The 27,324-nt window shown below is 36.0% G+C and overlaps 2 protein-coding genes across 5 annotated transcripts; one reads left to right on the top strand and one right to left on the bottom strand.

Annotated features, from left to right (window-relative positions):
* Positions 1 to 555: 555 nt before the first annotated feature.
* LOC131662133 (uncharacterized) lies at positions 556 to 23,706 on the bottom strand. Of its 4 annotated transcripts, none has more exons than XM_058931829.1 (22): positions 23,407 to 23,706; positions 23,278 to 23,321; positions 23,035 to 23,098; positions 22,490 to 22,604; positions 22,328 to 22,404; positions 22,141 to 22,238; positions 21,894 to 22,065; positions 20,839 to 21,058; positions 19,143 to 19,254; positions 18,578 to 18,687; positions 18,355 to 18,450; positions 15,080 to 15,208; positions 14,794 to 14,927; positions 14,366 to 14,455; positions 14,172 to 14,245; positions 4,542 to 4,671; positions 4,364 to 4,435; positions 2,985 to 3,024; positions 2,200 to 2,486; positions 1,461 to 1,638; positions 1,179 to 1,390; positions 556 to 1,064 (listed from the first exon to the last, which is right to left on the bottom strand). In XM_058931829.1, exons 1-22 carry the CDS (start codon positions 23,503 to 23,505, stop codon positions 768 to 770), a joined length of 2,850 nt encoding a protein of 949 aa, XP_058787812.1. In that variant the 5' UTR covers positions 23,506 to 23,706; the 3' UTR covers positions 556 to 767. The 4 variants fall into 4 exon arrangements, with proteins under 4 accessions (XP_058787812.1, XP_058787813.1, XP_058787814.1 ...); XM_058931830.1 differs by having other exon boundaries at positions 18,355 to 18,447; XM_058931831.1 differs by having other exon boundaries at positions 22,328 to 22,395.
* A 229-nt stretch (positions 23,707 to 23,935) lies between these two features.
* On the top strand, positions 23,936 to 25,747 carry LOC131658475 (uncharacterized). Its single transcript, XM_058927764.1, has 3 exons — positions 23,936 to 24,722; positions 24,850 to 24,986; positions 25,067 to 25,747. Exons 1-3 carry the CDS (start codon positions 23,936 to 23,938, stop codon positions 25,745 to 25,747), a joined length of 1,605 nt encoding a protein of 534 aa, XP_058783747.1.
* Positions 25,748 to 27,324: the final 1,577 nt, after the last annotated feature.

Here is a 27,324-nt window from a genome sequence, read left to right as displayed (position 1 = left end):
CAAACTCATTCTAGCGATATGCTTATTTATATTTTAGAAATAAACTTTTGTAATAACTTTTTTCTAAAGTTAATATTTTTAAAACTACTCCCACTTGTTTTTAAGAAAGGGTTAACAGATGGCATTTTTGAAAGTACATTAATAATTTAAATGATAATTTATTTTACCGAAATACACCTTTGAATTACAGATATAAAATGAATTAATTGGATAGATCTTTGAGACATATACACTTAAATGTACATTAATAATTTAAATGATAATTTATTTTACCAAAGTAAACCTTTCAATTACAAATATATGAATTAATTGGATAGATCTTTGAGCCATATACACTTAAACTAAACTGCTAAATTGGGAACACGTTGAATGAAAATTCAATTTTGCAATGTTATTTGAGAAAATATTGTCGGTTAAGAATGTAATGGAAGTGCATAAGTGATTCTATTAAACCATAGCCTAATGCTGCGTAAAATCAATTTATGCTCTCTACACAACTACAGTTTAGGTACATCCCTTCAACCAGTAAAAAAACGTTAACATTCAGAGATGAAATGATGCAGAAAAATCATATGTTTGAATGAAAAATATTGAGAGACTTCAATTTAATAAGGCGTGCACGATTCTATGGATGAAGATGAGGATGAGATGGTACCAAACTCTTCCATTTTCAAGGGGAGAATTTTAGCTAACAACTAGATGCAATGCAATAGGTAACTGATTCCTTAAAAATATTAAAACCATTCTGACCTATAAATAACACAAAACTAATCACAAGATGCAACAGAAAGTGCTACACGTAGGTCATTAGATGTTCCACATATATACATTCTATAAGTTTCAATATCTTGTTGAGAGACACTATCACTACGAGCTGCATAGTGATTACCACTCACTTTATCGTATAGCGAAAAAATAATCTCCCTGAGGATTGGTTCGTGACCATTGAGAAGATTGCCCATGCTCAAAACCTTTCTCCAAGACTGGTTAGCAGTGGGAGGAACAAACATATTTGACAACACTTCCCTTTCATTGTCCCTTACTTCTTGTTTTTTGTCAAATTCCTAGGCAAGAATACATGAAGGATAAATGAAATGCATGTATTAAAAAGGTAAGAAATAAATTGTGCCGAATATTATCAAATCAAAGAGTTGCTTTGAGTTATAGAAGCATATTACCTTTTCAACAACCTCTTCTGTCAAGCCTTTTCCCATTGTTGGAATATAAAAGTTGTAGTAATCATTAAAAATTTCTCTTGAGAGGCGTGGTGCTCGTATAAGCTTGCGATGAAGAGAAGCTGCGACAGTCAGTAATTTTTCAATACTTTCAAAAACAACACACAATTGTCTGATGTCTTCGATAGTCTCGCTGTCTGCAGACAATCGATTTACTGCAACAAAAAGGATATGAGTTAAAATTTATTCTTTTCACATGAGCGAAATTAACGAATAATTAGATACCTTGAAGAGGCCTTAAAGCTGATGCCATGGTAGGATAAAGTTGTTGAATCTTAGTCTCCATCTGGTTCAGTTCTCCATAACTAGTCTGACTTATTGTGTCGGCTGCCGCTCTGAAGGCAGTAGACACCATTTGTTCAAGCAATTGATGTGGTTGTAAGGTTTCAAGATAATGAAGAACCTGGAAAAAATTGACAACATAAACATTAGACATCATTTATTCAAGCAATTGATGTCGTTGTAAGGTTTCAAGCAACACAAATATGTACAAGTAGTCCTTTTCCTTTCATAATCAAATTAAATTTTACATGGTTATCAATATCTTACGATACATACAAGTCGGATCTCGATTCAATACTTAACTGAAACCAATTGATACGAATCTCTAGAGTGAAAATATTTGGACATGAATCCCATCCTTTTTTACTATGATGAATCATGATTCATTCTAATGAAAAACAATACCTTATGTCACTTATTATCTTACTTAAAGATGACATTTTTATTGACAATGCATCTTACAAATCTAATAATATTTGATTCACGTTACAGAAAAAAGGTTTTGTGAATCACAATTTGAATCTTGACTTGATAACCATGAATTTGACAGGCTATAATCGGATGCATTCAGTCCTGCCTATACCACTTCTCTCACTAGTAATTTCTATGCTATAGCAATCCTAAAATATGTTACATAATATAAAAAAGAAAAGACAAGAAGAATTTCTTTTTAAATACTCACTTTTTCTCCTTCTCTATTTGGATCAAGAAGTGGTTTCTGTTCCAAAACAGGAAGAGCAGGTGAGCTATTCCAAATCTTTCTCCACAAATTTCCATGATCCGACATTCTCTTAGAAAGCCTCCCATGCGGAGGCCAACTATCTTTCGACTTATTAATGTCAAGAACATTGGATGATGCTGGTCCACTGCTCTCAGGATCATCATCTGCTTCCCAATCTCCGGGTGAATGCCACCTAATAAAGTCTTCAAAAATAGCATCTGGATTCGCTGCTTTAAATGCTGACATATCTAATAGCACCAAAGCCATTTTTTTCTGTCACATATTATAGTATTGAACAATGTTGGCGTGCACTACTAACTATGAAGCATAAAGGGAAAAAGTTTACCAAGAAGGGTGAAACAAATAGTTTATTTATCGTCAAATCACTAAATGATTTGTCTCACAAAAAATTCACTTTTGGATTAAGTTTCATTTTGCGGATCAATAACCTTAAAATTTTCATATATTTTAACAATTTGTACTTGATCAATATATGTTAAAATAGAAACTATTATCAAATGTCTATCATTCCATTTAGTTACTGGCATAGGTTTATCAACACCAATCATAGAGCATCATGATGCATGAAAATTTTAGAAATGTATGAGTATATACATTTATATTATTTTTAACATATTAAACATCGGCTTCCAGAAATAAAAATCAACGAGATTATCTCATAAAAAAAGAACTAGGAACATGATTAATAATTTTATGGCATGATTAAAAACAGTATAAGTTTTTACCTGAAGTAAGGATATCCTTTTCCAACTGAGCGGAAAAATTCTACAGAAAAAAGGTGCAATCGTGATTTAAAATAAGATATATGCAATGGAACATATATAACTCAACTGCAAGTTTTATTAGAATTCAAAATTCACAATCAATTTATGCAATAATCAACCAAATTCAAATGAGAAAGAAGTTTCAAAATGTTCAATATAGAAGACGGCTATTTAGTCACAAAATCAACATTCATTCTGTAATCATGATTGAGTTACATAGTGTCCTTGCATTTTCAGAAACCACAAGACCTGACTTACTTATAGTACTGATATTTTGCTAAATACTAAAGTGAAATAAAGGGAATCTAACATAAACATAACACTATATACTATATCTGTACATAAGAAATTCCACTATTTAGTCTCTTCATTTCTCTGTCAGCCCAGAGGTATAAACTATCCAAAGAATGCATCTACATCACATTACATAGTATATTGAACAATTTTTTAAATATATGGAACAGCATTTAATCCACGATAAGTCAATAACCTATGATACTTCCTATAAAACTTTACAGAGCTACTTCAAAGGGGGAAATGAAAACACTATTCAGGTAGATGAGAATAAAAAGGTCAGTGGAAAAAGGTTCAAATGAATAATTAAGGTCAAAAATTGGGAATGAAAGGTGTTAAGAAATGTGGTTGGACCTAACTCAATCCTACAGAACCGACTTGTAGGGTGAGGATTGCCCCCACTTATAAGCACATGTTCAGGCCATATTTTGTCTGATGTTGGACTCTAAACACACCCCCTCACGCCCAGGACTAGACAACTAGAGCGTGGAAATAAATGGTGGGTGACCCGATAGCAGAAACCAAATAGTAGTGGTCCACCGGATCTTAAATGAGGCTCTGATACATGTTAAGAAATGTGGTTGGACCTAACTCAACCCTACAAAACCAGCTTGTAGGGTGAGGACTGTCCCCACTTATAAGCACATGTTCAATTCATATATTATCCGATGTGGGACTCTTAACAAAAGGCATCATCTTTTTTCAAGTCAAGTAAAACCACCTTTTATGATACAACATTATATGTGGAATTATAGCTTTTATTATAAAATGTTAACTTAGTGGCCAAGTCAGGCAACTACTCAAGTATGTAAACTACTTAATTTATTATATACCAAGAAAATGAGTGGCTACTGCATGACAGGCACAGATAATTCATACCAATTTACACCAATACCTGTGTCAATAAATAGGCTCATGTTGGTTGGTAACTAGTTTAAGAAGCTATCTAGCTAAAATATCTAAGAGGTCTATGTGGTCCTTTAAGGCTCTCCGCTTTTATAGTCAATGACTATTGTTGTATACATTGTATATAAGTTTGAGCTTACAAATGAATCACCAAAGGCTTCAACAGCTTGCATCCTCTCTTCATGCATGTCTTCTGTCATAAGAGGTGGTTCCTGTAGCATAGATAAAAAGATCACGAGCTTTATATTCTGCGACAACTGGTGGCAAAGTAGTATGTTATGAGTATAAAGCCAAATGTTGCCTGGATGTTGGAGAAACCTGTGTGTATGGAGCATGCATACTTTGATGTGACTTGAGAAGCATCATAGAATCAACAATACCAGCTGAACCTCTCCTAGTAAAGTCTGAAGATTTTACGTTATTAGACACGTCTGCATCTTCAGGATTTCTGTTAAAAGTGGTTTTTTCATTAGAACAGTGTAAATTATTAGAAGTTGAAAATTATACATCATGTCTGCTAGAAAAAAACTCAATATTTCCAAGAGCATGGTACAAATTTGTAACTTGCGGTGCAAAATCTAATATTGTTCTTAACAGAAGAACAATGCAAGAACTACATAACATGGAGCGCAGCAGGTACAAATGGTTTTTGGAAAATTTGGCAAAAGGCATACTACTGGCATAGATAATGCATCACGCAAACCTGCAATTTATCATTTTGATTATATTGGGTACCAAAGATCAAAAGCCTATTGTTTCCCGCAACATACCTAAATTCTTCTATTATAAAAAAGACCAGAGCAATGGAACCAAAGAAGCAACAATATATTCAGAATCAGAAACAATGTTTTTAAAAGTGGAGCATCATTAACTTCAGAGAAAAGGGAACATGCAAATTGAGAAGGAAATTTGGGGATGGTTTGAGCAAAGAAGTAGGTTCTTTTTCATAAGAGTTTGTGCTATTTTCTTATTTCTATTATCACCTCTTCAGGAGCATTTGATGCATTACATTTTTGTTTATAAGTATATTACTGTTTTTGTTTTCAAAATTATAGAGAACTAAAAGTTCATTCTCTGTTGTGAGAGAATTTGTTGTTCAAGGTCAATAAATTTCATTTATCCTCTGATTCCTATTAGATATCAAAGCATTTCCTATATTTGTTGTTGGGCCATCTGATTGTTGGGTCACTTAACGATGTCTAGTTCGGCAAACTCAACACTCTAGATATCAAGTCCAAGACATGAGGAGGGATTTTGAGATCTCGTGTTGACTAGTGTAGTGATATGGCCAAATTAGTGGTTATAAGTGATGGGAAGCCCTCTGTCCAAGAGCTAACTTTTGGGGTCGAATCAGACTCGATCAGTATTTAATGTTATTCTTGAAGGCTTACCATCCGAATTTGCTCCTGTTGTTTATTGAGAGCAAGTTTGGTGTAATGGATTGATAGAGTTTATTAAGCAATAGAGAATAGAAAAGATAAGAGAAATATTCATTGTATTTCTTGAATAAAGAGATACAAGGAACTTGCTATATATAGGCAAGCAAAAGGTAATCAAATACTGACAAAACTTCTAACAACTTGTGCCAGCTCAGCAGTGGTAGTGGAACGCATCCTCCACTACTCTGCCCACTATTCTATTGACACACATAATATTCTATTATGTAACCACTACTCTATTAGTCCCCCTTAGAAACTGCTGGGGGGTGCTTTAAAGTGATTTTGTCTAACACACGCAACTTAGAACGCAAAGGTACAAATTTAGCAGCAGACAAGGGCTTGGTTAGAATGTCAGCCCACTGATCTTGAGCTGGAACATGAGCTACAGAGAGATGTTTGCTGAGAACTTTCTCTCTTAGAAAGAATATATCCAGCTCCATATGTTTGGTTCTGTTGTGGAGAATGGGGTTATGAGCAAGGGTGACAGTGCTCAAGTTGTCACATAGAATCCTAGGCACCTGAATAGAGCAGTGGAGTTCCTGAAGCAGAGACTGTATCCAAATGAGTTCAGCAGCCAATTGAGCCATACTGCAGTACTCTGCTTCAGCACTAGACCTGGCAACAAGCTGCTGCTTCTTGGACCACCAGGAAACAACATTAGGACCAAGATAGATGCAGGCCCCTGAAGTAGACCTTCTGTCATCAGGATCTGATGCCCAATCTGCATCACAAAATCCTAATAGTTGCATAGGCTGCTGAACAGGGGCAGGTTGAATAAGTAAGCCATGACACAGTGTACCACTTAAATACCTTAAGATCCTTTTGACTGCCTTCCAGTGATCCTCTAAGGGATTGGATAAAAACTGACAAACCTTGTTAACAGAGAAGGAAATTTCAGGTCTGGTTAAAGTTGCATATTGCAATGCACCAACAACTAACCTAAAATGAGTGGGATCTTCAGCAGCTGCTGAGCCAATTTTAGATAGTTTGCTGCTGGAAACCATGGGAGTGGGCATTCCATTAGCATTGAGCATATTGAGTTTGGTTAGGAGGTCAGAGATATACTTGGTTTGGGACAGAAGCAAAGAACCATTTGGAAGATGAGAGACTTCAATGCCTAGGAAATAGTCAAGTTGTCCCAATTGTTTTAGAGAAAATTTAGTGTTGAGATGGTTGATTAGAGAAGTGATAAAGGGAGCTGAACTGCCTGTGATGATGATGTCATCAACATAGACCAAGATCATGACTTGAAGCTTGCCTTGATGCAATAGAAAGAGACTAGGGTCACACTTGCTTGCTTGAAAACCAAGTTGAACAAGAGCACTTTTCAGTTTGTCAAACCAGGCCCTGGGGGCCTGTTTTAAACCATAAATAGCCCTGTTTAGTTTACACACTAGTGACTTGTCAGCTGCTTCAAAGCCAGGAGGGTGCTGCATAAACACCTCTTCCTCAAGGGTGCCATTGAGGAAAGCATTATTGATATCTATCTGCTGGATGGTCCACTTGTTGCTAATAGCAATGGTTAAAATAATTCTGATAGTCACAGGTTTAATAACAGGGGAAAAAGTCTCTTGAAAATCACTGCCAGCTCTTAAATGAAATCCCTTAGCCACCAATCTGGCCTTGTATTTATTTATAGATCCATCAGGGTTTTCCTTAGTTCTGAAAACCCACTTACAGCCAATAGGTTTCCTGGAAATAGGAGCTTTCACCAATGTCCAGGTCTGATTTCTCAGCAGTGCCTGATATTCTTCCTGCATTGCCTGAAACCAATGAGGAGCTGCCAATGCCTGACCAACAGAATTGGGTTCCATGTGGGTTAAAAGGAGAGTAGGATGTAATCTAGGTTGAGTGATGCCTCTTTTGGCTCTAGTTTGCATAGGATGGACATTTTCAGGATGAATGAAAGGTAAAGGTGAACCAGGAGGGCTGGGATTTGAGTTTGAGCTAGAATGTTCAGAAGGATCATGAGAAGAAGTAGGAGAAATGGTGCTGGTCTCAGCAGGATCATTGAGGATAAGGGCAGGAGAGATAGGGGGAGAGGAGGTAGGAATAGCAGTGAGAGGCTGAGGAATGGAATTTGACAACTGCTGGCTGGCAGAAGCAGAAAATTCAGGAGAGGGAACAGCAGTATGGGGAGAAGAGGAAGAACCAGAAGTAGAGCTGTGAGTGGTATCAGGATTATAGGAAGAGAGGGAAGGAGAGTTGGATGGAGAGAGAGGAGTTGGGAACTGACTAGCAGCAGCTGGAAAGGGAGGCACAGATGAAGTACTAAGAGGAAAAGATGAAGGGACAGAAGTGTTAGAAGAGTCTGGAAATAAAGAGGAATAGGGAAACAAAGATTCATGAAAAACAACATCCTTAGAGATGTAGATATGACCATCAGAAGCCAAACACTTATAGCCTTTATGAGATGAGGAATAGCCTAGAAAGATACATTGTTGAGATCTATAATCAAGCTTATGAGAATTATAAGGACGCAAGAAAGGATAACATGCACAGCCAAAAACTTTGAGAGTGGAATAATCAGGAGGTTTGTTGAGTAATTTGAAGTAGGGTGAGGTATTGTGAAGAGTAGGGCTGGGAATTCTGTTGATAAGGTAGGCTGCAGTAACAAAGGCATGATCCCAATATTTCAAGGGAAGAGTGGACTGAGCTAAAAGAGTGAGACCAGTCTCAACAATGTGTCTATGTTTGCGTTCAACAAGACCATTTTGATGGTGTGTATGAGGACAAGTGAATCTATGAACGATTCCTAAATTTGTTAGATACTTGGTGAGAGGTCTAAACTCCCCTCCTCCATCAGTTTGGACACACTTGATGGAACAATTAAACTGTAGTTCAACCATTTTCTTAAATTGGATAAACTGAAGCATAGTATCAGACTTGAGTTTGAGAGGAAAAACCCAAACAAACCTAGAAAAAGCATCTACACAAGTTAGAAAGTAGGTGTAGCCACTTGAAGATAGCATAGGGGCTGGACCCCAGAGATCACACACAACTAGTTCAAAGGGATGAGTATAGACAGTAGTGGATAAAGAGGAAGGCAATCTGTGAGATTTGCCAATACAGCAGGTATTGAGGAAAAGCTTCGGTAGAGGCTTGACCAGTGGTAACAGTCGTAGGAGACGACGCAGTTTGAGTGAGATTCACTGTCACTGGCTCCGCAACGGAAGCTTTGCGATGTTTCTCAAGACGCGGCTCATGAGCAAGCAAAGAAGACTCAAGTTCATCCAAGGAACTCAGCTCATCCTTACTGTTGACGGCGGCGACAATGGAGTCGTATTCTTCAGGAAGAGAATCAAGAACTATTTCGATTAGGTTCCGAAGAGGAACAGGATCCTCAATCGAAACAAGCGACTCACTGATCTCACGAGTACGCTTCAGAAGCTCCTCAATCGTGAGCGAACCTTTGGTGAGACAACGAAGCTCAGAACGTAGCTGACGAGCTTTAGTTGAAAGAAGGGTGTCAAAGTAGCGGTGGACCTCTGTCCAGACTTGCCACGCGTGTTTACACTCAACAAGCTTAGGAAGAAGAGAATCAGAGATGGTGGAAAGAAGCCAAGTGCAGATGAGAGCATCATGTTGCTCCCACTCCAGAAATACACCGTGAGATGCAGGATCTGAAGGAGATGATGAAGGAATCACCGGAACAGTGACGAACCGTTGAAGACGGTGTCCACGGACAACCCCATCAATCTGTTGTTTCCATTGTTTGAAGTTTTTGTCATCGAGTTTAACAGAGATCAGGTGAGAAAGTTTCACCTGAGAGGAAAGAAAAAGGGACTCCATGGATCGGAAAAGAAGGAAACGAAAAAAAAAAAAAAAAAAAAAGCTCTGATACCATGATAGAGTTTGTTAAGCAATAGAGAATAGAAAAGATAAGAGAAATATTCATTGTATTTCTTGAATAGAGAGATACAAGGAACTTGCTATATATAGGCAAGCAAAAGGTAATCAAATACTGACAAAACTTCTAACAACTTGTGCCAGCTCAGCAGTGGTAGTGGAACGCATCCTCCACTACTCTGCCCACTATTCTATTGACACACATAATATTCTATTATGTAACCACTACTCTATTATGGATCTTGACAAAGTAGAGATTCTACTCCTTGCACATTGTTAAGATATGTGGATGGGTCTAACTCAACCCTACAAAACTGGCTTGTAGGGTGAGGATTGCCCCACTTATAAAGACATGTTCAGGTCATATATTGTCTGATGTGGGACTCTTAACACACCCTCTCACGCCCAGGACTGGACATCTGGAGCGTGGAAATAAATGGTGGGTGACCCGATAGCGGAAACCTGATAGCAGGTGGCCCACCGGATCTTAAATAAGGCTCTGATACCATGTTAAGAAATTTGGATGGACGTAACTTAACCCTACAAAACCAGTTTGTAGAGTGAAGATTGCCCCCACTTATAAAGACATGTTCACGCCATATATTGTCCGATGTGGGACTCTCAACACACATTAACTGCATTTGAACAAATTCAAAAAGCAACCACCGCCAGATCTGGTCTCTCTTAATCTCACACATGTAGCTTCCATGGGTTCTACTACTGAGGATAGTATCTCTACAGCTTCAGATCAGAATACACAGGCACTTGTGCAAACATCGGACTCAGATTTTCATCACTCTCGTGGTGGTCGTAATTCAAGAGGTGGACGCTCTGGCAGAGGTAGAGGTCGCAGGTTTTCTTCCTCCACAGTGCAATGTCAAGTGTTTTAAGGTAGGTCACTCTGCTCTAAATTGCTGGCATAGGTTTAATCAACAGTTTCAGTCTACATCCTCCTATGGTGCAACCTACAACAATCAACCCTGGACTGCTTCTCCAAATCCCTTTCCATGCAATCTACCAATGTTTGGACCAAACCTCCTCAACATAACAGGATTCTTCCTGCACTAATTGTGCCTAGTGCCTTTGTGGCTAACACCATGTCGTTTGCTTCTCCCAATACATCGTGGTGTCCTGATTCTGGCGCCTCCTTTCATGTCACCAATGATCCTAGGAATCTGCAGCAAGTGACACCCTTTGAAGGTCATGATCAGATCTTCATTGGCAATGGCCAAGGTTTGCAAATAAATTTTTTTTGGCTCTAGTAGTTTTACTTCCCTAACACAGTCTCACACACCACTCACACTTCATAAACTTTTACTAATTCCATCTATAACCAAGAACCTAATTAGTGTCGGTTAGTTTTGTCGTGATAATGCAGTCTATTTTCTGTTTACTTATGACAAGTGTCTTGTCAAACCTCAGGTTTCTCATAAAGTGCTGCTTGAAGGATCTGTTGGAACTGATGACCTGTATGAATTCTCCTCAATCAATTTGTCCAGTTCCAGTTCTGAGGCATCTACCATTTCCAGTTCTCAAATAGTGTCTCCTAGTATTAATTTGTTGTTGTTAATTCTAGCACTACTAATAAGTGGCATTTGAGGTTCGGCCACCCTAGCATGCATACTCTCAAGCTAGTACTAAACAGTTGTAATGTTTCATTCAATAATAAAGATTGTATTTCCTTTTGTACTGCTTGTTGTATGGGCAGGTCCCATAGAATTCCCTCTTCACCATCACACACTATACACTCTAAGCCATTGGAATTGATTTATGGTGACCTATAAGGACCTTCACCTAATGGGTCTACCTTAGGTTTCAAGTATTATATGTCCTTTGTTGATGCTTGTACTAAGTTTACTTGGATCTACTTTCTTAAGAATAAGTATGAGGCTTTGAATATTTTAAACAGTTTAAAAACATGGTTGAGTTGCAAGATGGACTTGCTATCAAAGCCTTTCAATCTGACTGGGGTGGGGAGTTTAGACCTTTCAACAAGTATCTCTAAGAGTTACGCATTATGCATAGGATCATTTGCCCTCATACACACCATCAGAATGATGTTATAGAGAGAAAGCATAGGCACATAGTGGATACAATTCTAACCTTGCTTAGCCAAGCTTCCTTACCCCTGCCATATTGGAACTTTGCTTTTTTCCACTGTTGCCTATTTCATTAACAGACTTCCTTCAGCCTCTGTTAATTTGGTGTCTGACTCACTTTTGTTTGGCACCATGCCTGACTATTCCTTTTTTAAAGTGTTTGGGAGTGCATGCTTCACTTTATTAAGGCCTTATTCTACCCAAAAAGTTAACTTTAGATCCCATGAATGCATTTTTCTGGGATATTCCACTTCTCACAAAAGTGATAGGTGCTTGTCTCCTTGTGGTAGACTGTACATCTCTAAAGATGTACTGTTCAATGAGTCAAGGTTTCCATACCCTGAACTTTTTCAATCTCCCAAACCTACCGTCACTCATAATTTTTCATTTACTATCTCTCTTTCTCCCTTACCAATTTTCTCCTGCACACCCTCAGCTTCTACTTCATTTCTTGACTCAGCTTCACCTCATGACAGTTCTTCTCCACCATCTGCAGAAGTCCCAGTTTTTCCTGAGTCTTCCAGCAATATCAGCTTATCTGCACCAGTTAGTGCTTCACCTGTTCTCTCTAATACTGTCAATTCCAATAGCAATTCTCACGTGTCCAACACTCCTCAGGCCTCAACATCCACTACTTATGTCAGTGGCACAGCTCCACTATCTCATGGTGAATCTAGTGGCCCTTATAATTCAGAATTCAGATGCTTCCATATCTGTCTATATTCCCCTTAAAGCGATTCCAGTTGATGCCAGACCTGTCAATAGCCACTCTATGCAAACTAGGGCCAAATCTGGCTTCACTCAGCCAAGGCTGGAACCTAGATTACTACTAGCTGCTTCTGAGCCTAAGAATGCTAAACAGGCTCTCTGTGACTCAAAGTGGAAGGCAGCAATGCAAACTGAATATGATGCTCTTATGTCCGACAAGACTTGGACACTTATGCCTTTTCCTCCTCACAGACAAGCCATTGGGAGCAAGTGGGATTTCGATAAAAGAAAATCCAGATGACACAGTAAACAAATATAAGGCCAGACTTGTGGCCAAGGGATTCCACCAAAGGGAAGGATTTGATTTCAATGAAACCTTATCTCTAGTTGTCAAGCCAATCACCATCAGGACTATTTTTTCCCTTACCCTAACCTATAGGTGGTCCATTCAACAGCTTGGTATGAACAACGCATTCCTCAATGGATTGCTAGATGAAGAAGTGTATATAGTCCAACCTCAAGGGTTTGAAAGTCCTAATCCTAATCTGGTGTGTAAACTCAATAAGGCTATTTATGGTCTTAAGCAGGCTCCAAGGCAATGGTTTGAAAGGTTGCAAGTTGCTCTTGTACAGCTTAAGTTCAAACCAAGTAAATGTGATCCTTCCTTGTTTGCCTATTTTTCAGAAGGTTACACTGTTTATCTAATGGTCTATATAGATGATATTATTATCACTGGCAGTTCTACATCACTCCTATAGTCCATAATCATCAAACTCAATGTGGCTTTCTCTCTCAAGCATTTAGGTGATTTGGACTATTTCCTTGGCATTCAAGTTAAAAGGGTGAACTCTCAATCTACTGCATACTCACTCCAAGTATGCTAAGGATCTTCTTCAAAAGACCAACATGCTTGACTATTTCCTTGGCATTCAAGTTAAAAGGGTGAACTCTCAATCTACATGCAAGCTCATCAAAGTTGGCTATCCTGAACTTGTCGACCCCTACATGTATAGATTTGTAGTTGGTGCCCTCCAATAAGCCACACTTACACGGCCTGACATTGCTTATGCAGTGAATAAGGTGTGACAATTCACGGCACATCTACTTGAAGCTTATTGGGTAGCAGTAAAAAGGGTAGTCCTCTTATATACTGCAATTGACAGCTGTCAGTATAGAGAAATATCACCCACAGTAACAAGGTGCCACCTCATATGTAACTGACTTCCACTGTAACAGAATTCAGTTATCAGTTAGGCTTTGTTTGCGAGTTTGGAGGGAAAGGGGGGGAAGGGCTTTGGAAAATATGAAGGATTGGGGAGAAAGAATAGAAAGATTTTGAGTAGGAGGGTTTTGGAGGGTTTGATTTTATTTATCACCAAAAACCCCCTAAAATGGGGGAACTAAAAAATTGTATTGAATGAGGGTTTTAGAGGGCTTCCATAAATTTTCTAAATATCTTTTAGATTGTTATATTACTCTGAAAATTAAAAATATAGTAATGATAATGACTCTTTTATCATTCTAAACAAAATCATTTTTTCAAAAAAAGTTAAATATTTTCCTATATTTTTTAAAATTTTCGTTTTCGGAAGCCTTCCCCTCCCCTCTCCTCCAAACTCGCAAACAAAGCCTTAGAGAAATGAAAATCTCATCTTCACCTACTCTAGTTTCTAACATAATAAAAAACTATAGAAGTTTGATTCAACAACTAAGATTGGAGATAATTGGTAATATGAATCATAGTAATGGATGAAATAGCCATAAGAGAGGCAGCTCTTATCTAATAAGACTAAGCAGCTAGATTTAAGTTATAATTTTTATCAACCGAGCAGGTTCTCACTTGCTAAGTTCACCTGTCAACTTTCCCAGAAAAATTCTCACTGGGTGTCTGTGTATTCAACAAGTCATCCCCAACCACACTTTCTTCCTGCAATTCAAATAAGACCAATTTACAAAAATAATACAAAGCATACTGTTGAAATAGTAACAGCAACAAAACACCAATCGACTTAATCCCTAAAAACAAAAGGAGAAAATGGTATGTCACCTCAGATATAGAATCTATATGATCATTACTTCCAATACAATCTTGAAAATCATCAACCAGCTGACACTTCCTCTCGAGGCATATTGCAAGCTGAATACCAAAGGATAAAATTGTATCACCAATTAGCCATATCATTATGTATTCTACAGTATACAGAGACCAAGACATCAAAGGAAGGGGAAATTACATAACAAAATTACCAACAATATATGTGTATTCAATACACTAATGAAAAAAGAATAAGTCATTCCAAAATGAGGAAAAAAAAGTTAAGATTTATTTTTCTTTTAGCTAAAAAGTATGTTAAAATGTTCTAGAAAACACGCACAAAAATCAATTTTAACATAAAATTTCATGTAAAATATGTATAGCCTACAAGCATACAATGAGAAAATTTTAGCAAACATCCTCTCAAGACAAAAAATTACCATATGAAGTTTCTGATTAATCAAACAAGTAGAAAGGTCGATTGATCCGTTAGGTGGCATCCTAGGTAATGGTTGTGACTCTTCCCAACACCACCTAACCTCTCGAACAAACTCTATCCATAGCACAGATATAGCTGTCAAAGAGAATAAAATTAAATGATACAAAATGATTAGTACAATACAAAAGTGATGTCTAAGAAAATCAATTACACATAGGTGATCAGTTCTCTCCTACTCTAGGTTGAGGTTACAGAACAAACAAACCCTAATTACTTTTGGTTTATACCACGTATATTGCAGTTGCCAAACCAAAGAGAATGTAAACAAAATTGTGCAAAGAGCGATTCAAGAGGTGCGCCTTTTACAGCTCGCGAAGTCTTATATCCCCCATCAGAGAAATCTGAGAATTTTACACCTGCAGAGATTACATCACTGGTTACACAAAAATAATGTAAGACATCAAAACCGAATTCTAACCAGCAAAATATATCAGCATGTCCAGCCAGGAATGACGAGGAAACTTGAAATCAAAATTATTCACTAAGTTAGTAAATACCAGACCTTAAGTTTTAGACTTAGATTTGATAAAGGAGTGATTTTAAAATTATTAGAAATGTTCCCCAATTTTTTTATTTACGTTCAAGACAAAAGCAAATTTTCTTTTCAAGAATGTGAAAAGAGTGCTCATAATTGTTCTTCTTGGAGTTAAACGGTACCTACTGTTCTCAGTAACCAATGCGAGCACATGTATCCATATTTGGTATTCTTTGAGTTAGTGGTATGCTTTTGAAATATCAAAAGGTACACAATATATATTTTAGAAAATGCCACATAGCATAATAATAATAATAGCAATAACAACAACAGCAAGATCGTCAACAACAAATATTTATATAAGTATGTGTGTATTCAGAAATTTTCAAAATTAACAAATACTAAAAAATGGAAAATAGAACAATTTAGAATATTCTATTGATATGATAAACTCAAAAAATATTCTATTAATAATTTAAATTTTTATCATAGAAAAAAATAATATAATATGGTTAAATATAATAATTTTAATAATAATATAACTGAATAATCAAATAAAAATAAAAACTAATGATTTTTGAAGTAATACTAACAATATATGTACAAGTGCTAGTTCTCATTTGTTGCACTTTTTCCTTTCTAGTATCCCCGTGATGGACAAAGGTCCACTTCCCACTGTTTTTCCATGTTATGTTTGGTAAAAAATAGTGGATATCAAATAAGCTAGCTAATAGCAGATAGCTGATAGCTGATAAGCTAGCTGATGGCGGATAAGCTAGCTGATTTAATTTGTAAAGTACGGTAAAATTGGTAGTAAAATTAACAGTTGAACTAGCTTATAAATTTGAAATAGCATAAAAAATGTATGTTAAATTAATATTTAATATTTTCAATTAAGATAACAAGGGTAAAATTGAGAGAGAAAATGACAAGTTATAAGCTACTTGAATTAGCTTATCAAAAAACACAATAAACCAAGAAAAATAAGATATAAGCTTGTAAGAAAATGATAGCTAACAAGCAAGTATCTTTTAGTCCCTATAAAAACAAATGACATGTTTTGGTCCCTACAAAATTATTATGCACGTAGTTTTAGTCTCTATTGTTAAACCAATGTGTATTTTTGAATGATTCTTTTGGAGATATGTTAAGAACGTTTTAAAAAGTTCCTTGAAAAAAATAAACTCAAAATTTAATTTTTAAGTCGAGATTTTTCATTACTTTTATTATTATTTTTTTAAATTTAAAAAATTCATATTTAATTCATGACATTCTAAAAAATTCTAAAATTTGGTAAATAAATATTTTACAGTATTCTAAACATGTATACAAAAAATTATTCAAAAATTTAAAAATTAAAGGGTAATTAAACAATTTTTAAAATTTTAAAAAATAGCAGGGACTAAAAATGCATGAAAAAAATTTTTAGAAGGACCATTCATTGAGGGAAAATTTTTTAGGGACTAAAATTAAATGTTGGTTTATTTATAGGGACAAAAAACTTATTTAACCCTATAAACTAATATGTAAGCTATAAGCTATTACCTATAATTAGTGTACGTTCCAAAATGTCTAATCTATCACACCCTCGCCTAATGGTTAAAATAATAAAACCACGCCCTCGCCTAAGTTCCACTAATATCTGTAAACTCCCCTGCCCCATATCCCCTCTTTTATTTGTATTGGTTGGAGAGAACAGTCTCTTTCATAAAATGAAAATACGTAGTCGGAACATGATTGGCTGTTTCTGTCCAAATTTGTGTTCCTCAATGAACTGAAACAAAAGTATACCACATACTAGAATGCGCCTCATATTATGACTTGAAAGGGTGATTCAGCGAATTTGTCATGGTGTGGATATAGATGTTGAGAGCACATTAGATGTGATATACCCTAAAAATGTAATTATAAGTAGTAGGCACCATTTACGTTACAAGCAGGTTTTGAGTTAGACCCACCCCAAATTCTGTTATGGTGTTAAAGTCTATCATAGATCTATTGGGCCACTCGTTATCAAACCACTTGGGCCAAGTTTCAAATGTCCAGTTCTAGGTGTGACGAAGGTGTATTGAGACTTGAAGAGTCCCATATTCAATGTGAAATGGCTTGAAATAATGTTAATATGGTGGACATCTTTTACCTCACAGGTCATTTTTGGATTGAATTAAGCTGAACCTAAACTCTAAAGAGTAACCAATCCCCCAAGGAACAATATCTGCCTGTGCAATTATCTCGTTTTCAAGCCATGCTATTTTTCCACTGTCCAAAATAATTTATGTTTCATTCTTCGGTGCCTCGGACAAAAATCATTTATATTTCATTTCACTCTTTGGTGCCCTAAGACTCCAGCATTTTGTCCCTGTGGCAGATTCATTGACCATATATAGGATGTCTCAGAATTTGGGTTTGGGCTAAGCCTAATTCATTCCTACAAAACCGGCTTGTAGTAGGGTGAGGATTGCCCCCACTTATAAACACAACATAGGCCATATCTCTAAGCAATGAGGGGCTAAATTCACCCCTTCAAACCCAATAAAATGAAGGTGTTGGAGGCTGCAATGGAGGCAAGCCAAAGTGCCGCAATTAAGGCGGAAATTCAACACCCCCTCGCGCTTGGGCCTCAATGAGCCCGAAGCATGGACGATGCGAGAAGCCCAACAATGGATCTAGGATAGGCTCTAATACCATCTCAGAATTTGGGTTGGGCCTAACTCATTCCTACAAAACCGGCTTGTAGGGTGAGGATTGTCCCCCACTTACAAACACAACACAGGCCATATCTCTAAACAATGTGGGACTAAATTCACCCCTTCAAATCCAACACAATGAAGGTGTTGGAGGCTGCAATAAAGGCAAGCCAAAGTGCCGCAATTAAGGCGACTAGGGCGAACCGCAATTAAGGCGAAAACTCCAACAGGATGTAAATGTAAGAGCAGACTAATGGTTAATAAACTATCATCAACAGTGTGAGTACTAGAGCATACACTTAAAATTAAAGACAATATAAGAGGCTGAAGATCTACGTACCTTCAATAAACAGTTCTTTCAGCACACGATCTCTAACAGTCGGTGAAGGTATAACCAACGAGGATCTCAGATTATCGGAACCTGGATTTTCAGCTGCTACAGGACACAACAAGGGAAAATGCTGAATTATATACCGAACTTGAAAAGTTATACTAACTATGAAACATAAAGGCTGCATTTATAATTGGAATTTACTATATAATGTACGAAAACAAATTTGAACCTGAAACAAAATCTTCTATAAATTGTGCCTCGAATGACATTTGCAATGCATCAACAAGAAGATGCAACTGGGATGCAAATCCAATCCGACTCTCTTTAGAACCTTCAAGTCTATATGCATAACAATAAGATTAAGAAGCGTATGTCAAACTTGGTTACGAGTTTTCATAGTAATTGTATATGAAATATACAACAAATTAAATGTATTTCCGCTAGCATTAAAATAATGAAGCTTTTTTAAATCATGTTATTATACAAGGACTCTCGGTAGGTGCTTTAAAAGTGTAAATGAAAGGACAACAGTTAAGTAGATGTATAGCCTACCTAACCATTACATGTTATAAACATTCAGTTTGACACTGATGAAAATGACATTTCTGGGTAACAGCTATAAATTGACCACTGATGTGACCCACATACTAAACCTGATTATTATTCAATCATATACTTTAAGCAGAAGATAATCATTACATACTTAATGTTAAGTTTTGATTCAATCAATAGCATCAAGTCATCATGTTTGCTTTTGATTCTACCGGGGTTAAAAGTTAATGTTTGGGGTAAACCTTAGAGAGATTGACCACTTCTCAGCTTCATGAGGTGAAGCATTTTCCAGTTCAGCCATTTCCATAGAACTTTCAACCATCTTCTCTGACCATGTTGCGATCAGTTCAAAACCTGCATGCAACCTATATATAAATTAAACAGAACTGGAACTGAAACTAGAAAGATTCATGAAAATAGCAAAGTTTGAAGAGCTTTTATTAATTAAAAAATAAAATCTGAAATCACCAGAAATGTCCCAGGTCATTAAACAAAGCTCTCAAAAAGACAAATGAAAGTAAAGGAATTAAGGTCTATCTGAATTCAGAAAGGCTAGACATACAGAATGGACTAAGTAATAAGTATATACAGTGTCCTCTATTTTCCAAATATTGGTTAAACTTTTGCAAATCCTTTGTTACCCATAGACAAAATGAGCAATAGGTTTTTTTTTCTGGAGCAAAATTGTGTTTCTGCCACCCAAATGCATCAAGAGGGGTGGGGGGCTGTCGGTGTCTCTTTCTCAATATCTTCAGGACACTCTTGCAAAGGTTTTTATATCTTCTTTTTGCTGTAAATTTAAAATATATACAAGAAAGGTCCAAAAATCAATGAGGTGTTGTAAATAATGTATTTTTATAATGATTAGTAATTTGCATTTGGTTCATTAGTCCATCAGTTCACTGGTTAGGCCCATTAGGTTTATAATTGCCTATTTAAACAGTTTAGTGTTTGTACACAATTCATAACTTCGAAATATATTCAGTTTTCACATGGCATTAGAGTGCCCGATTTTAAGGGGCCTTGCTTCCGCATAAACCCTAGCCATTGTCTTTGGGGTTTCTTTTGTTTTTAAGCCTTCATTGTGGTTTTTATTGTTTTTCTGCCATCATTCAGGCCCTTTTGAGATCCTCTTAGCCTACTCAAACCTCTCCGTTTTGTTTAATTCATACTGATTTATAGGGTCCCTCTAATATTTAAAATATATCAGGTGGCCGCTGGTTTGTAACATCTATTGATGATTGTATTCGAGTTACTTGAGTATACTTCATAAAACAAAAGTCTGAAGTTACCTCTATGTTTATACAATTCTTCTCAATGGTAAAAAAGCCAATATGTTAGCATGACTTTATGTTGCTTGTATAATACAATGAATCACATGCTACTGGTACAGGAACTAAGGCCTGTCTCGCAGTTTTTAAAGGATAAAATAGAAGAAAGGAAAGATGACAGGAGTGACATGTAGCCAGCAAACCATTAAAGTTAAAATTCAACAGTTCCATGATTAACCTAAGTTGACAGACGAATTGTGTTACAGCATAAACTTTGAAAATTGCCTCAACTTCAAATTTTTTAGGGGGCAAGGGGTGTTGTATTTTAAACTTGCAACGCGTGAGTTTTAATATCGTATAATAAATACTGATGCCATGATAAAAATTTAATAAAATTCACATTATACTGAAAAGAGCTAAAAGCACTTGATGTATCAAAATTCTCTGATCATGCATGCAAACGGACCCCTATTTTCCATTTTTTGTAAATCATTGTCCATCCCAAACTAGTCTTCTACATGCCTGAATGAATACATAAGGATATACAAACATATTTATAAGGAATCTCCAAGTCTTAAAACTTGTACTTTCTAATTAAAGCATCGAAGCAAGTACCTAATTACCTAAAGCCATTACTACCAACAAATTCCTTTATCATAACAATTACCTTTAACAGGATCTTCTGCAGAATACCACTCGCTCCAAGAACAATCGTCATCCCACTGTGTCCCATTGGATGTTTCCCCAGAAAGATTTTCTCTTGATTTGATCATTTTAGCATCAAAGTCTTTCATATAGTCATCGTCAAAGGGAAGTGTTCTGAATGTAAGCTTCATTGCAATTCGGACTTTGAAATTATGAACAGATAGATCCAGTGTGGAGTATGCCTTCATTATCAAATGAAAATTAATTACAGGCAGAAGTTTAAAGAACAGTGCAGACAAGTCAAAAATTTACATAGGCGAACAACTGGTTCTAACAAATTATTAAGAAGAGGTCATTATGGATGCAATTGCAAGGAATCAACCAACATATTTGGGAAAAGTGAATATGGAAAACAAAAAAGAATATATCACACACATAACGTTCTTAAAGAATAAAGAGAGCTCGGAATAAAATTCCAATTCTTTATACAAATATTAACGCAACAATAAAATAAAAAGCTGTTGCATACTTGCATTCTCCATAGTAATACATACTCCCTTGGTCCCATAATAACTATCACATTTGTAAAAAGAATTTGTTCCAAAATGATTGTAACTTTTAGTTTCCAATGCAACTTTAATTGCCTACTTTCCAATTGTACCCTCAAATTAATGGTATGAGCATCACTACCAACCCATGATATGGTATAGATCAATAGTTGAATGGGCAGATGGGTAAAATTATCTTTCTCTTATATTTATCATTTTTTCTTAATCTGTGTGAAATGGTCAAATGCGACAAATATTGTGGTCATTCATATATCCACTTATATATTTTATCTCAAGATCTCCCTTCCCGTAAGGTAAGGTAAGACTAATGGGGGAAGAGGTAAGATAAGACTAACTGGTAAACCAATTGTATCATTGCATGTTAGCATTAATGCACCAGTTTTGTAAAAGAAAGCAAAGTAAGGAAGCATAAAGCAACAAGGGGATATCACATGAAAAATGTATGTATAGTCCTAACATCTGAAAATTAAATGAAGTTTAAATTAAGCAACTAGAGACATGAACTCACAAACTTAGATACAAATAACTCGTACAGCCCCTCCAAATGCATAAGTTTTATTGGAACCTGACTACCAATTCGATCAGCTTCAAACCTTCTAGTAAATACAGTGCCCATGCTCTGAATTCCAATATAAGCTTTTCGCGAAGGATCGTGAACTGGAACAAATGCTGGCCACAAACTTTGAAGCCAAAGTTATTAATAAATAATATACTGTTTCATTATGTTCTATTCATAAACAACAAGCAATAGTTACCTTGAACAATTTGACAAAGCAATTGCAACAGCACTCAACAGCTTGCTAGCCTCTGGCGCATCAAGAACCACGCCGCTTGCACTCTGAGGAGCAATCACCTAATGATATACAAGACAGAAGTGATTTCTTATCCTTTGTGAAAGTAATAAACTTTCAGTGAAAGTCAAAACACAACATTAAACCATACCAAAAACTCCTTTACACCGAAACATAACTGGAGATCGTGCAAATCAAAATTCCAATTCGCAGGCTTGCCTGCATCAACTAAATACCACAATAAATTAAAAATGAAAAATTTCCTGAATTTATCTGAATCTATAAATCATCTTCTACCCAAAACAAAAAGTACCAGCAGAGTTGGTCTCAAAGTAATACTCCATGCTGTAACTTTTCATGGCATACTTCGTCTCAGATGTCACCTTGTACAAATTGCCAGAATCATCCAAGAGAACCGCACCTTTTACCTAGAACAAAATTACAGAGGATGTTATTGTTCATTCCAGTCCAAAAAGAAATGGCACAAAATCATCATTTTTCAAGTTTCAACAGGAACAAAAGGTTAGCTTGAAACACAACACCCACACTCTTTCCACCAACACAATGTCATAACCGTGCAGCAAAAACACAATTGAAGAAACCACGTCAAAAACAAACGTGTTTACACTGTTTAAGTAAGATTTTCTTGCATGAGAATCACGGACACCCCAAACACGACATCTGACACTGACACAGCAACACCGGTAATAATTCAAAAAATAAATTAATTAAACGTAATCACGAGTGTCTTGGCCAGTATCTAGTGTCTGACACATAACGTCTCTTTTCAGAGGTGTCGGTGCTACGTAGAGCATCAGCATTCCAATTATGCCAAATTCAGTGAGTTTCAATAATTACCATTAAATTCTTTGGACCATCAGACATCCAAAGCCGACAAACAGCCTCTATTTCAGAAATAAACCTACAAAAAATACACAATTAACACCAAAAATAAAACTTACATAAAACTAATTTCATCAAAAAATTAAAATCAAAATATAAACTAAATCCATCTAAACTAAACTAAATTAATCAAAATTAAATTCAAAACAAACTTAAGAACACAATGTGAAAAAGGAAAATCGAAGAAACATCACACACCGTTCCCACGACGAGGCAAGGGTGAAATCGTCAAAATGCTCGAGCTGCATCATCAACAAAATCAGTTGTAAAGTGAAATCAAAATCAAAATTCGATTCGATATTAATTGTGTGTTAATTTAAAACCTACGTCGTCTTCTTCTTCTTCATCCTCGTCTTCTACTTCGGTGTGTTCTTCATCAGTAGAATCAGCTTGGATCTTCTTGCTAGTGTTGGAGGAAGACGCCATCGAATCCGAGATATGAAAACGTTCACGCAATGAGCAAAATCATGAATCTGTACTCTGTATTGTTATTGATTGATATGTTATGTTATGAAGATGAAAAACTTTTTGATTTTTCACTTTCACTTTTTTTTTTCTTCCTTTTTCTTTTCCGATGTGATCAAAATACCGCAATCATCCTTGAGAGTTCAGATCCGAATGTGAAACCATCAAATCAAATAAAATTATTTTTATTTTTTAAGCAAAATAAAATAAAAATTGTCAAGTTAGACAATTTATTATAAATTGCATTTTTTTAGTAACATAAATGCAATTTATTATAATTTGCAAAAATCTGAATTATTTGAACGTTCCAACGGATATTAAAAATACGTTGGCCGATACCTTAGGGGTTCGTCAAGTGTTAGGGACAGGTAACTATCTTGGTGTCCCTTCCATGATTGGTAGAAGCAGGAAAGACACCTTCAAGTATATCAAAGATAGAGTTTGGAAAAAGATAAATTCTTGGAGTAGCAGAAGTCTTTCTCAAGCAGGTAGAGAAACTCTCATCAAGTCTGTGCTACAAGCTATTCCTTCATACATTATGAGTATTTTCTTACTTCCTTCATCCTTAAGTGACGAAATTGAGAAAATGATGAATTCCTTTTGGTGGGGTCATAACCGAATTAGAGGCAAAGGTTTAAATTGGCTGTCTTGGGATAAATTGTCAATTCCTAAGAGAGACGGCGGTATGGGCTTTAGAAATCTCAGTGCTTTCAACTATGCTATGTTAGGTAAACAGGCTTGGAGTATCATGACAAATCCTGATAAACTTGTTACCAAATTGTTTAAAGCAAGATATTTTCCCAATCGCGTTTTTATGGATTCAGGTATTGGGCATAATCCAAGCTATGTCTGGAGGAGTTTATGGAGTTCTAAATTTGTGATTCGAAGTGGGCATAAGGGGAGCATTGGGTCGGGAGATAATATTCCCGTCTGGGGACAAAATTGGTTACATGACAGCTCTTCTCTGATTAATCCGTGGCCAAACAACCCAGTTATTACTAGGCTGAAAGTTGCGGACTTAATGAGCCCAAACTCAAAGTCCTGGTCCCCCGATCTGATTCTACCGTTAGTAGGGAGGGATGTTGCGAACAAAATCTTAAATACTCCTTTATTCGAAGCGGTCCACGCGGATAGAATGATTTGGAAGCTTGACGGAAATGGCAATTACTCTGTGAGAAGTGCGTACCGCTACTGTATCAACGAAGTTATTGATACCTCTCACCTCGTAGTGGATGGGAATTGGATGTTGCTCTGGAGTATAAAGATTCCGCCAAGAGTTAAAAATTTTATATGGCGGCTTTGCAGAAACTCTGTACCCACTAGAGCTTGACTTAGAGATAAAGGTATTGATTGCCCGAATACGTGTGGTATCTGCGGTTTGGAGGAAGAGAGCTACCATCACCTCTTCTTCAAGTGCTCTAAAAGCGTGGAGTGTTGGGAAAGTGTGGGGTTATGGCCGAAATTAAATCCTATACAGGATAATCAAAATTCTGTAGCTTCGACTGTTTTCTCCTTTTTGCAGGTTGCTAACCAAGAGGAACAAGCCACTTTCTCCACAATTTTATGGAGCCTATGGAAGTGCAGGAATAATCTGATATGGAATCAAACAGAAGAATCCAAATACCACATATGTAATCGAGCTATGAACCTCTTAGTCGGTTGGAGAAAGGCCCAGACGACAAGAAACCCGCCCAATCCTCAATCTAATTCTTCTGCTGATACGACTTGGAGAAAGCCGGCAATTGGTCGCCTCAAATGTAATATTGATGCCTCCTTTTCCAACAATAAAGTGGGTATTGGTGCTTGCATTAGAGATGACAAAGGCTCCTTTATTGCAGCCAGAACAGAGTGGTTCTCACCTATTACCGAAGTTGCCGTAGGTGAAGCTTTGGGACTTCTTTCTTCTATCAAATGGGTGAATGAGCTTGGTTACGATAATATGGATTTTGAATTGGATGCAAAAAGCGTTGTGGATAATGTGAATAGGAGCAGTCCTAATAATACGGATTGTGGTGCTATTACCTCAGAATGTAAGCGCGTTCTAGTATCTTCTTTTAGGAACTCTCATGTTAAGTTCGTTAGAAGACAAGCTAATGAAGTTGCTCATGTCTTAGCTCGGGCGGCTACATTTTTTGCTAGTTTTCAGGTTTTTACCGATATACCAACATGTATTCTTTCTCTTATTATTAATGAAATGAAGTAAGTGTTTATTCTGTCAAAAAAAAAAGTAACATAAATGAAATTAAAATGGTGAAAATTCTCACATCCTTTTATTTGAATTAATGGAAGCGAGTGGAATAGAACAATATTAACATGTGTCTTTATGGCATAGGTTAAGAGCTAATGGTTATGCACTCAGTGTAAGAATATAACATTCTGTCATGTCATACAAATTTTTTTAAATTTTCAATCTGACTTGTCCTGATTCATGATTGTCATTGGTTGACAGTGTAAAACTATTTTACACTGTCAGGGCATATCCATTTTTTCCTTATTTTAATTAAAAGTTAATAATTAATATGTTTATTACATTTTTCAATAAAAAAAATTCTATATTTAAGTTTCTTAACATGTGCCCCAAGGGCACGTGCTAGCTTTATCCTAGAACATAAATGGAATATTTTATTGTTTGGATCATTTAAAATGAGATTGAGCGAAGTAGAATAAAGTGGTATCAATTTCTTTATATTTTATCATTTATCATAATATTCATTCTCTTTCCTTTGGTCGGAACTTGTTTTATTTTGTCTTTGTTTTGCTCTCTTCCATACTACTTCACTTTGCTTTATTCTGCTTTGTTCATTTTATAATATTCAAACATGACTCGTATGGGGTTAAGATCCTCTTTATTTTTTTGTCTCTCCATTATTATAGTTTTATGTGTATAAAACACGTATATCTAAGACATGCGACATATAATTAATATTTATCTGACTTTATACACATAAAACTATAATAATGGAGTTCTTAATTTCTTTTAGAAAATTGAGAAAATTTCTAGCGTAGGGTAGGTTTTGATTGGTGGTATGAGATGGAATGAAATGGAATGGAGTGATATCTAATGAGATTTTATTATTTGTATATGTAAATAATGGATGGAGTGAAATGGAATTAGATATAATTCATTTCATCTAATTCTCCATTTTTTTTGTTCCATACAATTTGGGGTGTATGCAATGGAATGAGACATTTTTAATAAAATAATCAAATAATGGAGTGGGATCTATATTTCATTTCACTTCGCTTTATTCCACTTTGTTATGTTAAATTCTTTGCCGCTTTATTATGTTTCATCAATCCAAACTTAGTCTTAGTGGCGAAGAGTAGCCCTTGTAAAAATCAAATTTGTCCTCTCCAAATCCAAAAGTATACTTCTGTACGTACCCAAAATACATCACATTCATTTGTAAGTGAGTCACCTGCTCCATTTTGCCAAAAACTAGTCTGGAAGTGTATCACCGTACTGATGGAAGGGTGAATTCGTATGTGCACTTCGGTAATAATCCATTGACATATTTTGAACTCGTGGTAGTATGGTTATTTCACAACTTAGAGAATAATTAGAAAGTATACTTCCATAATAATCCTCAGACAGTATATTTGTTATAAATTTGACATTTTTTAACAAACCGTATATTTTATGTCTATTATACTAAGTATACATAATTGTTATTCAATTAAATCATACATTAATGTAATTTAATTAAAATATCATATATTTATTCAATTAAATCATACATTAATGTGATTTAATTAAAATATCATATATTTATTCAATTA

Source organism: Vicia villosa, linkage group LG3 (assembly GCF_029867415.1).
Source record: "Vicia villosa cultivar HV-30 ecotype Madison, WI linkage group LG3, Vvil1.0, whole genome shotgun sequence".
NCBI classification, from domain to species: domain Eukaryota; kingdom Viridiplantae; phylum Streptophyta; class Magnoliopsida; order Fabales; family Fabaceae; genus Vicia; species Vicia villosa.
The sequence above is the reverse complement of the archived record's forward strand: the minus strand, read 5'-3'. Positions and strand labels throughout refer to the sequence as shown.

What these genes read in the sequence shown, in the direction of transcription:
- LOC131658475 (XM_058927764.1), top strand. Translation starts at nt 23,936, where the DNA reads ATGATTGGTAGAAGCAGGAAAGACACCTTCAAGTATATCAAAGATAGA. An exon ending in TGGCAATTACTCTGTGAGAA is followed by an intron (nt 24,723 to 24,849) that starts GTGCGTACCGCT and finishes GCGGCTTTGCAG; the next exon opens with AAACTCTGTACCCACTAGAG. An exon ending in AAGCGTGGAGTGTTGGGAAA is followed by an intron (nt 24,987 to 25,066) that starts GTGTGGGGTTAT and finishes TCCTTTTTGCAG; the next exon opens with GTTGCTAACCAAGAGGAACA.
- LOC131662133 (XM_058931829.1), bottom strand. Translation starts at nt 23,505, where the DNA reads ATGGCGTCTTCCTCCAACACTAGCAAGAAGATCCAAGCTGATTCTACT. An exon ending in AGTTATTTGTATCTAAGTTT is followed by an intron (nt 21,059 to 21,893) that starts GTGAGTTCATGT and finishes TTGATAATGAAG; the next exon opens with GCATACTCCACACTGGATCT. An exon ending in GAAAGAACTGTTTATTGAAG is followed by an intron (nt 15,209 to 18,354) that starts GTACGTAGATCT and finishes TAATCTCTGCAG; the next exon opens with GTGTAAAATTCTCAGATTTC.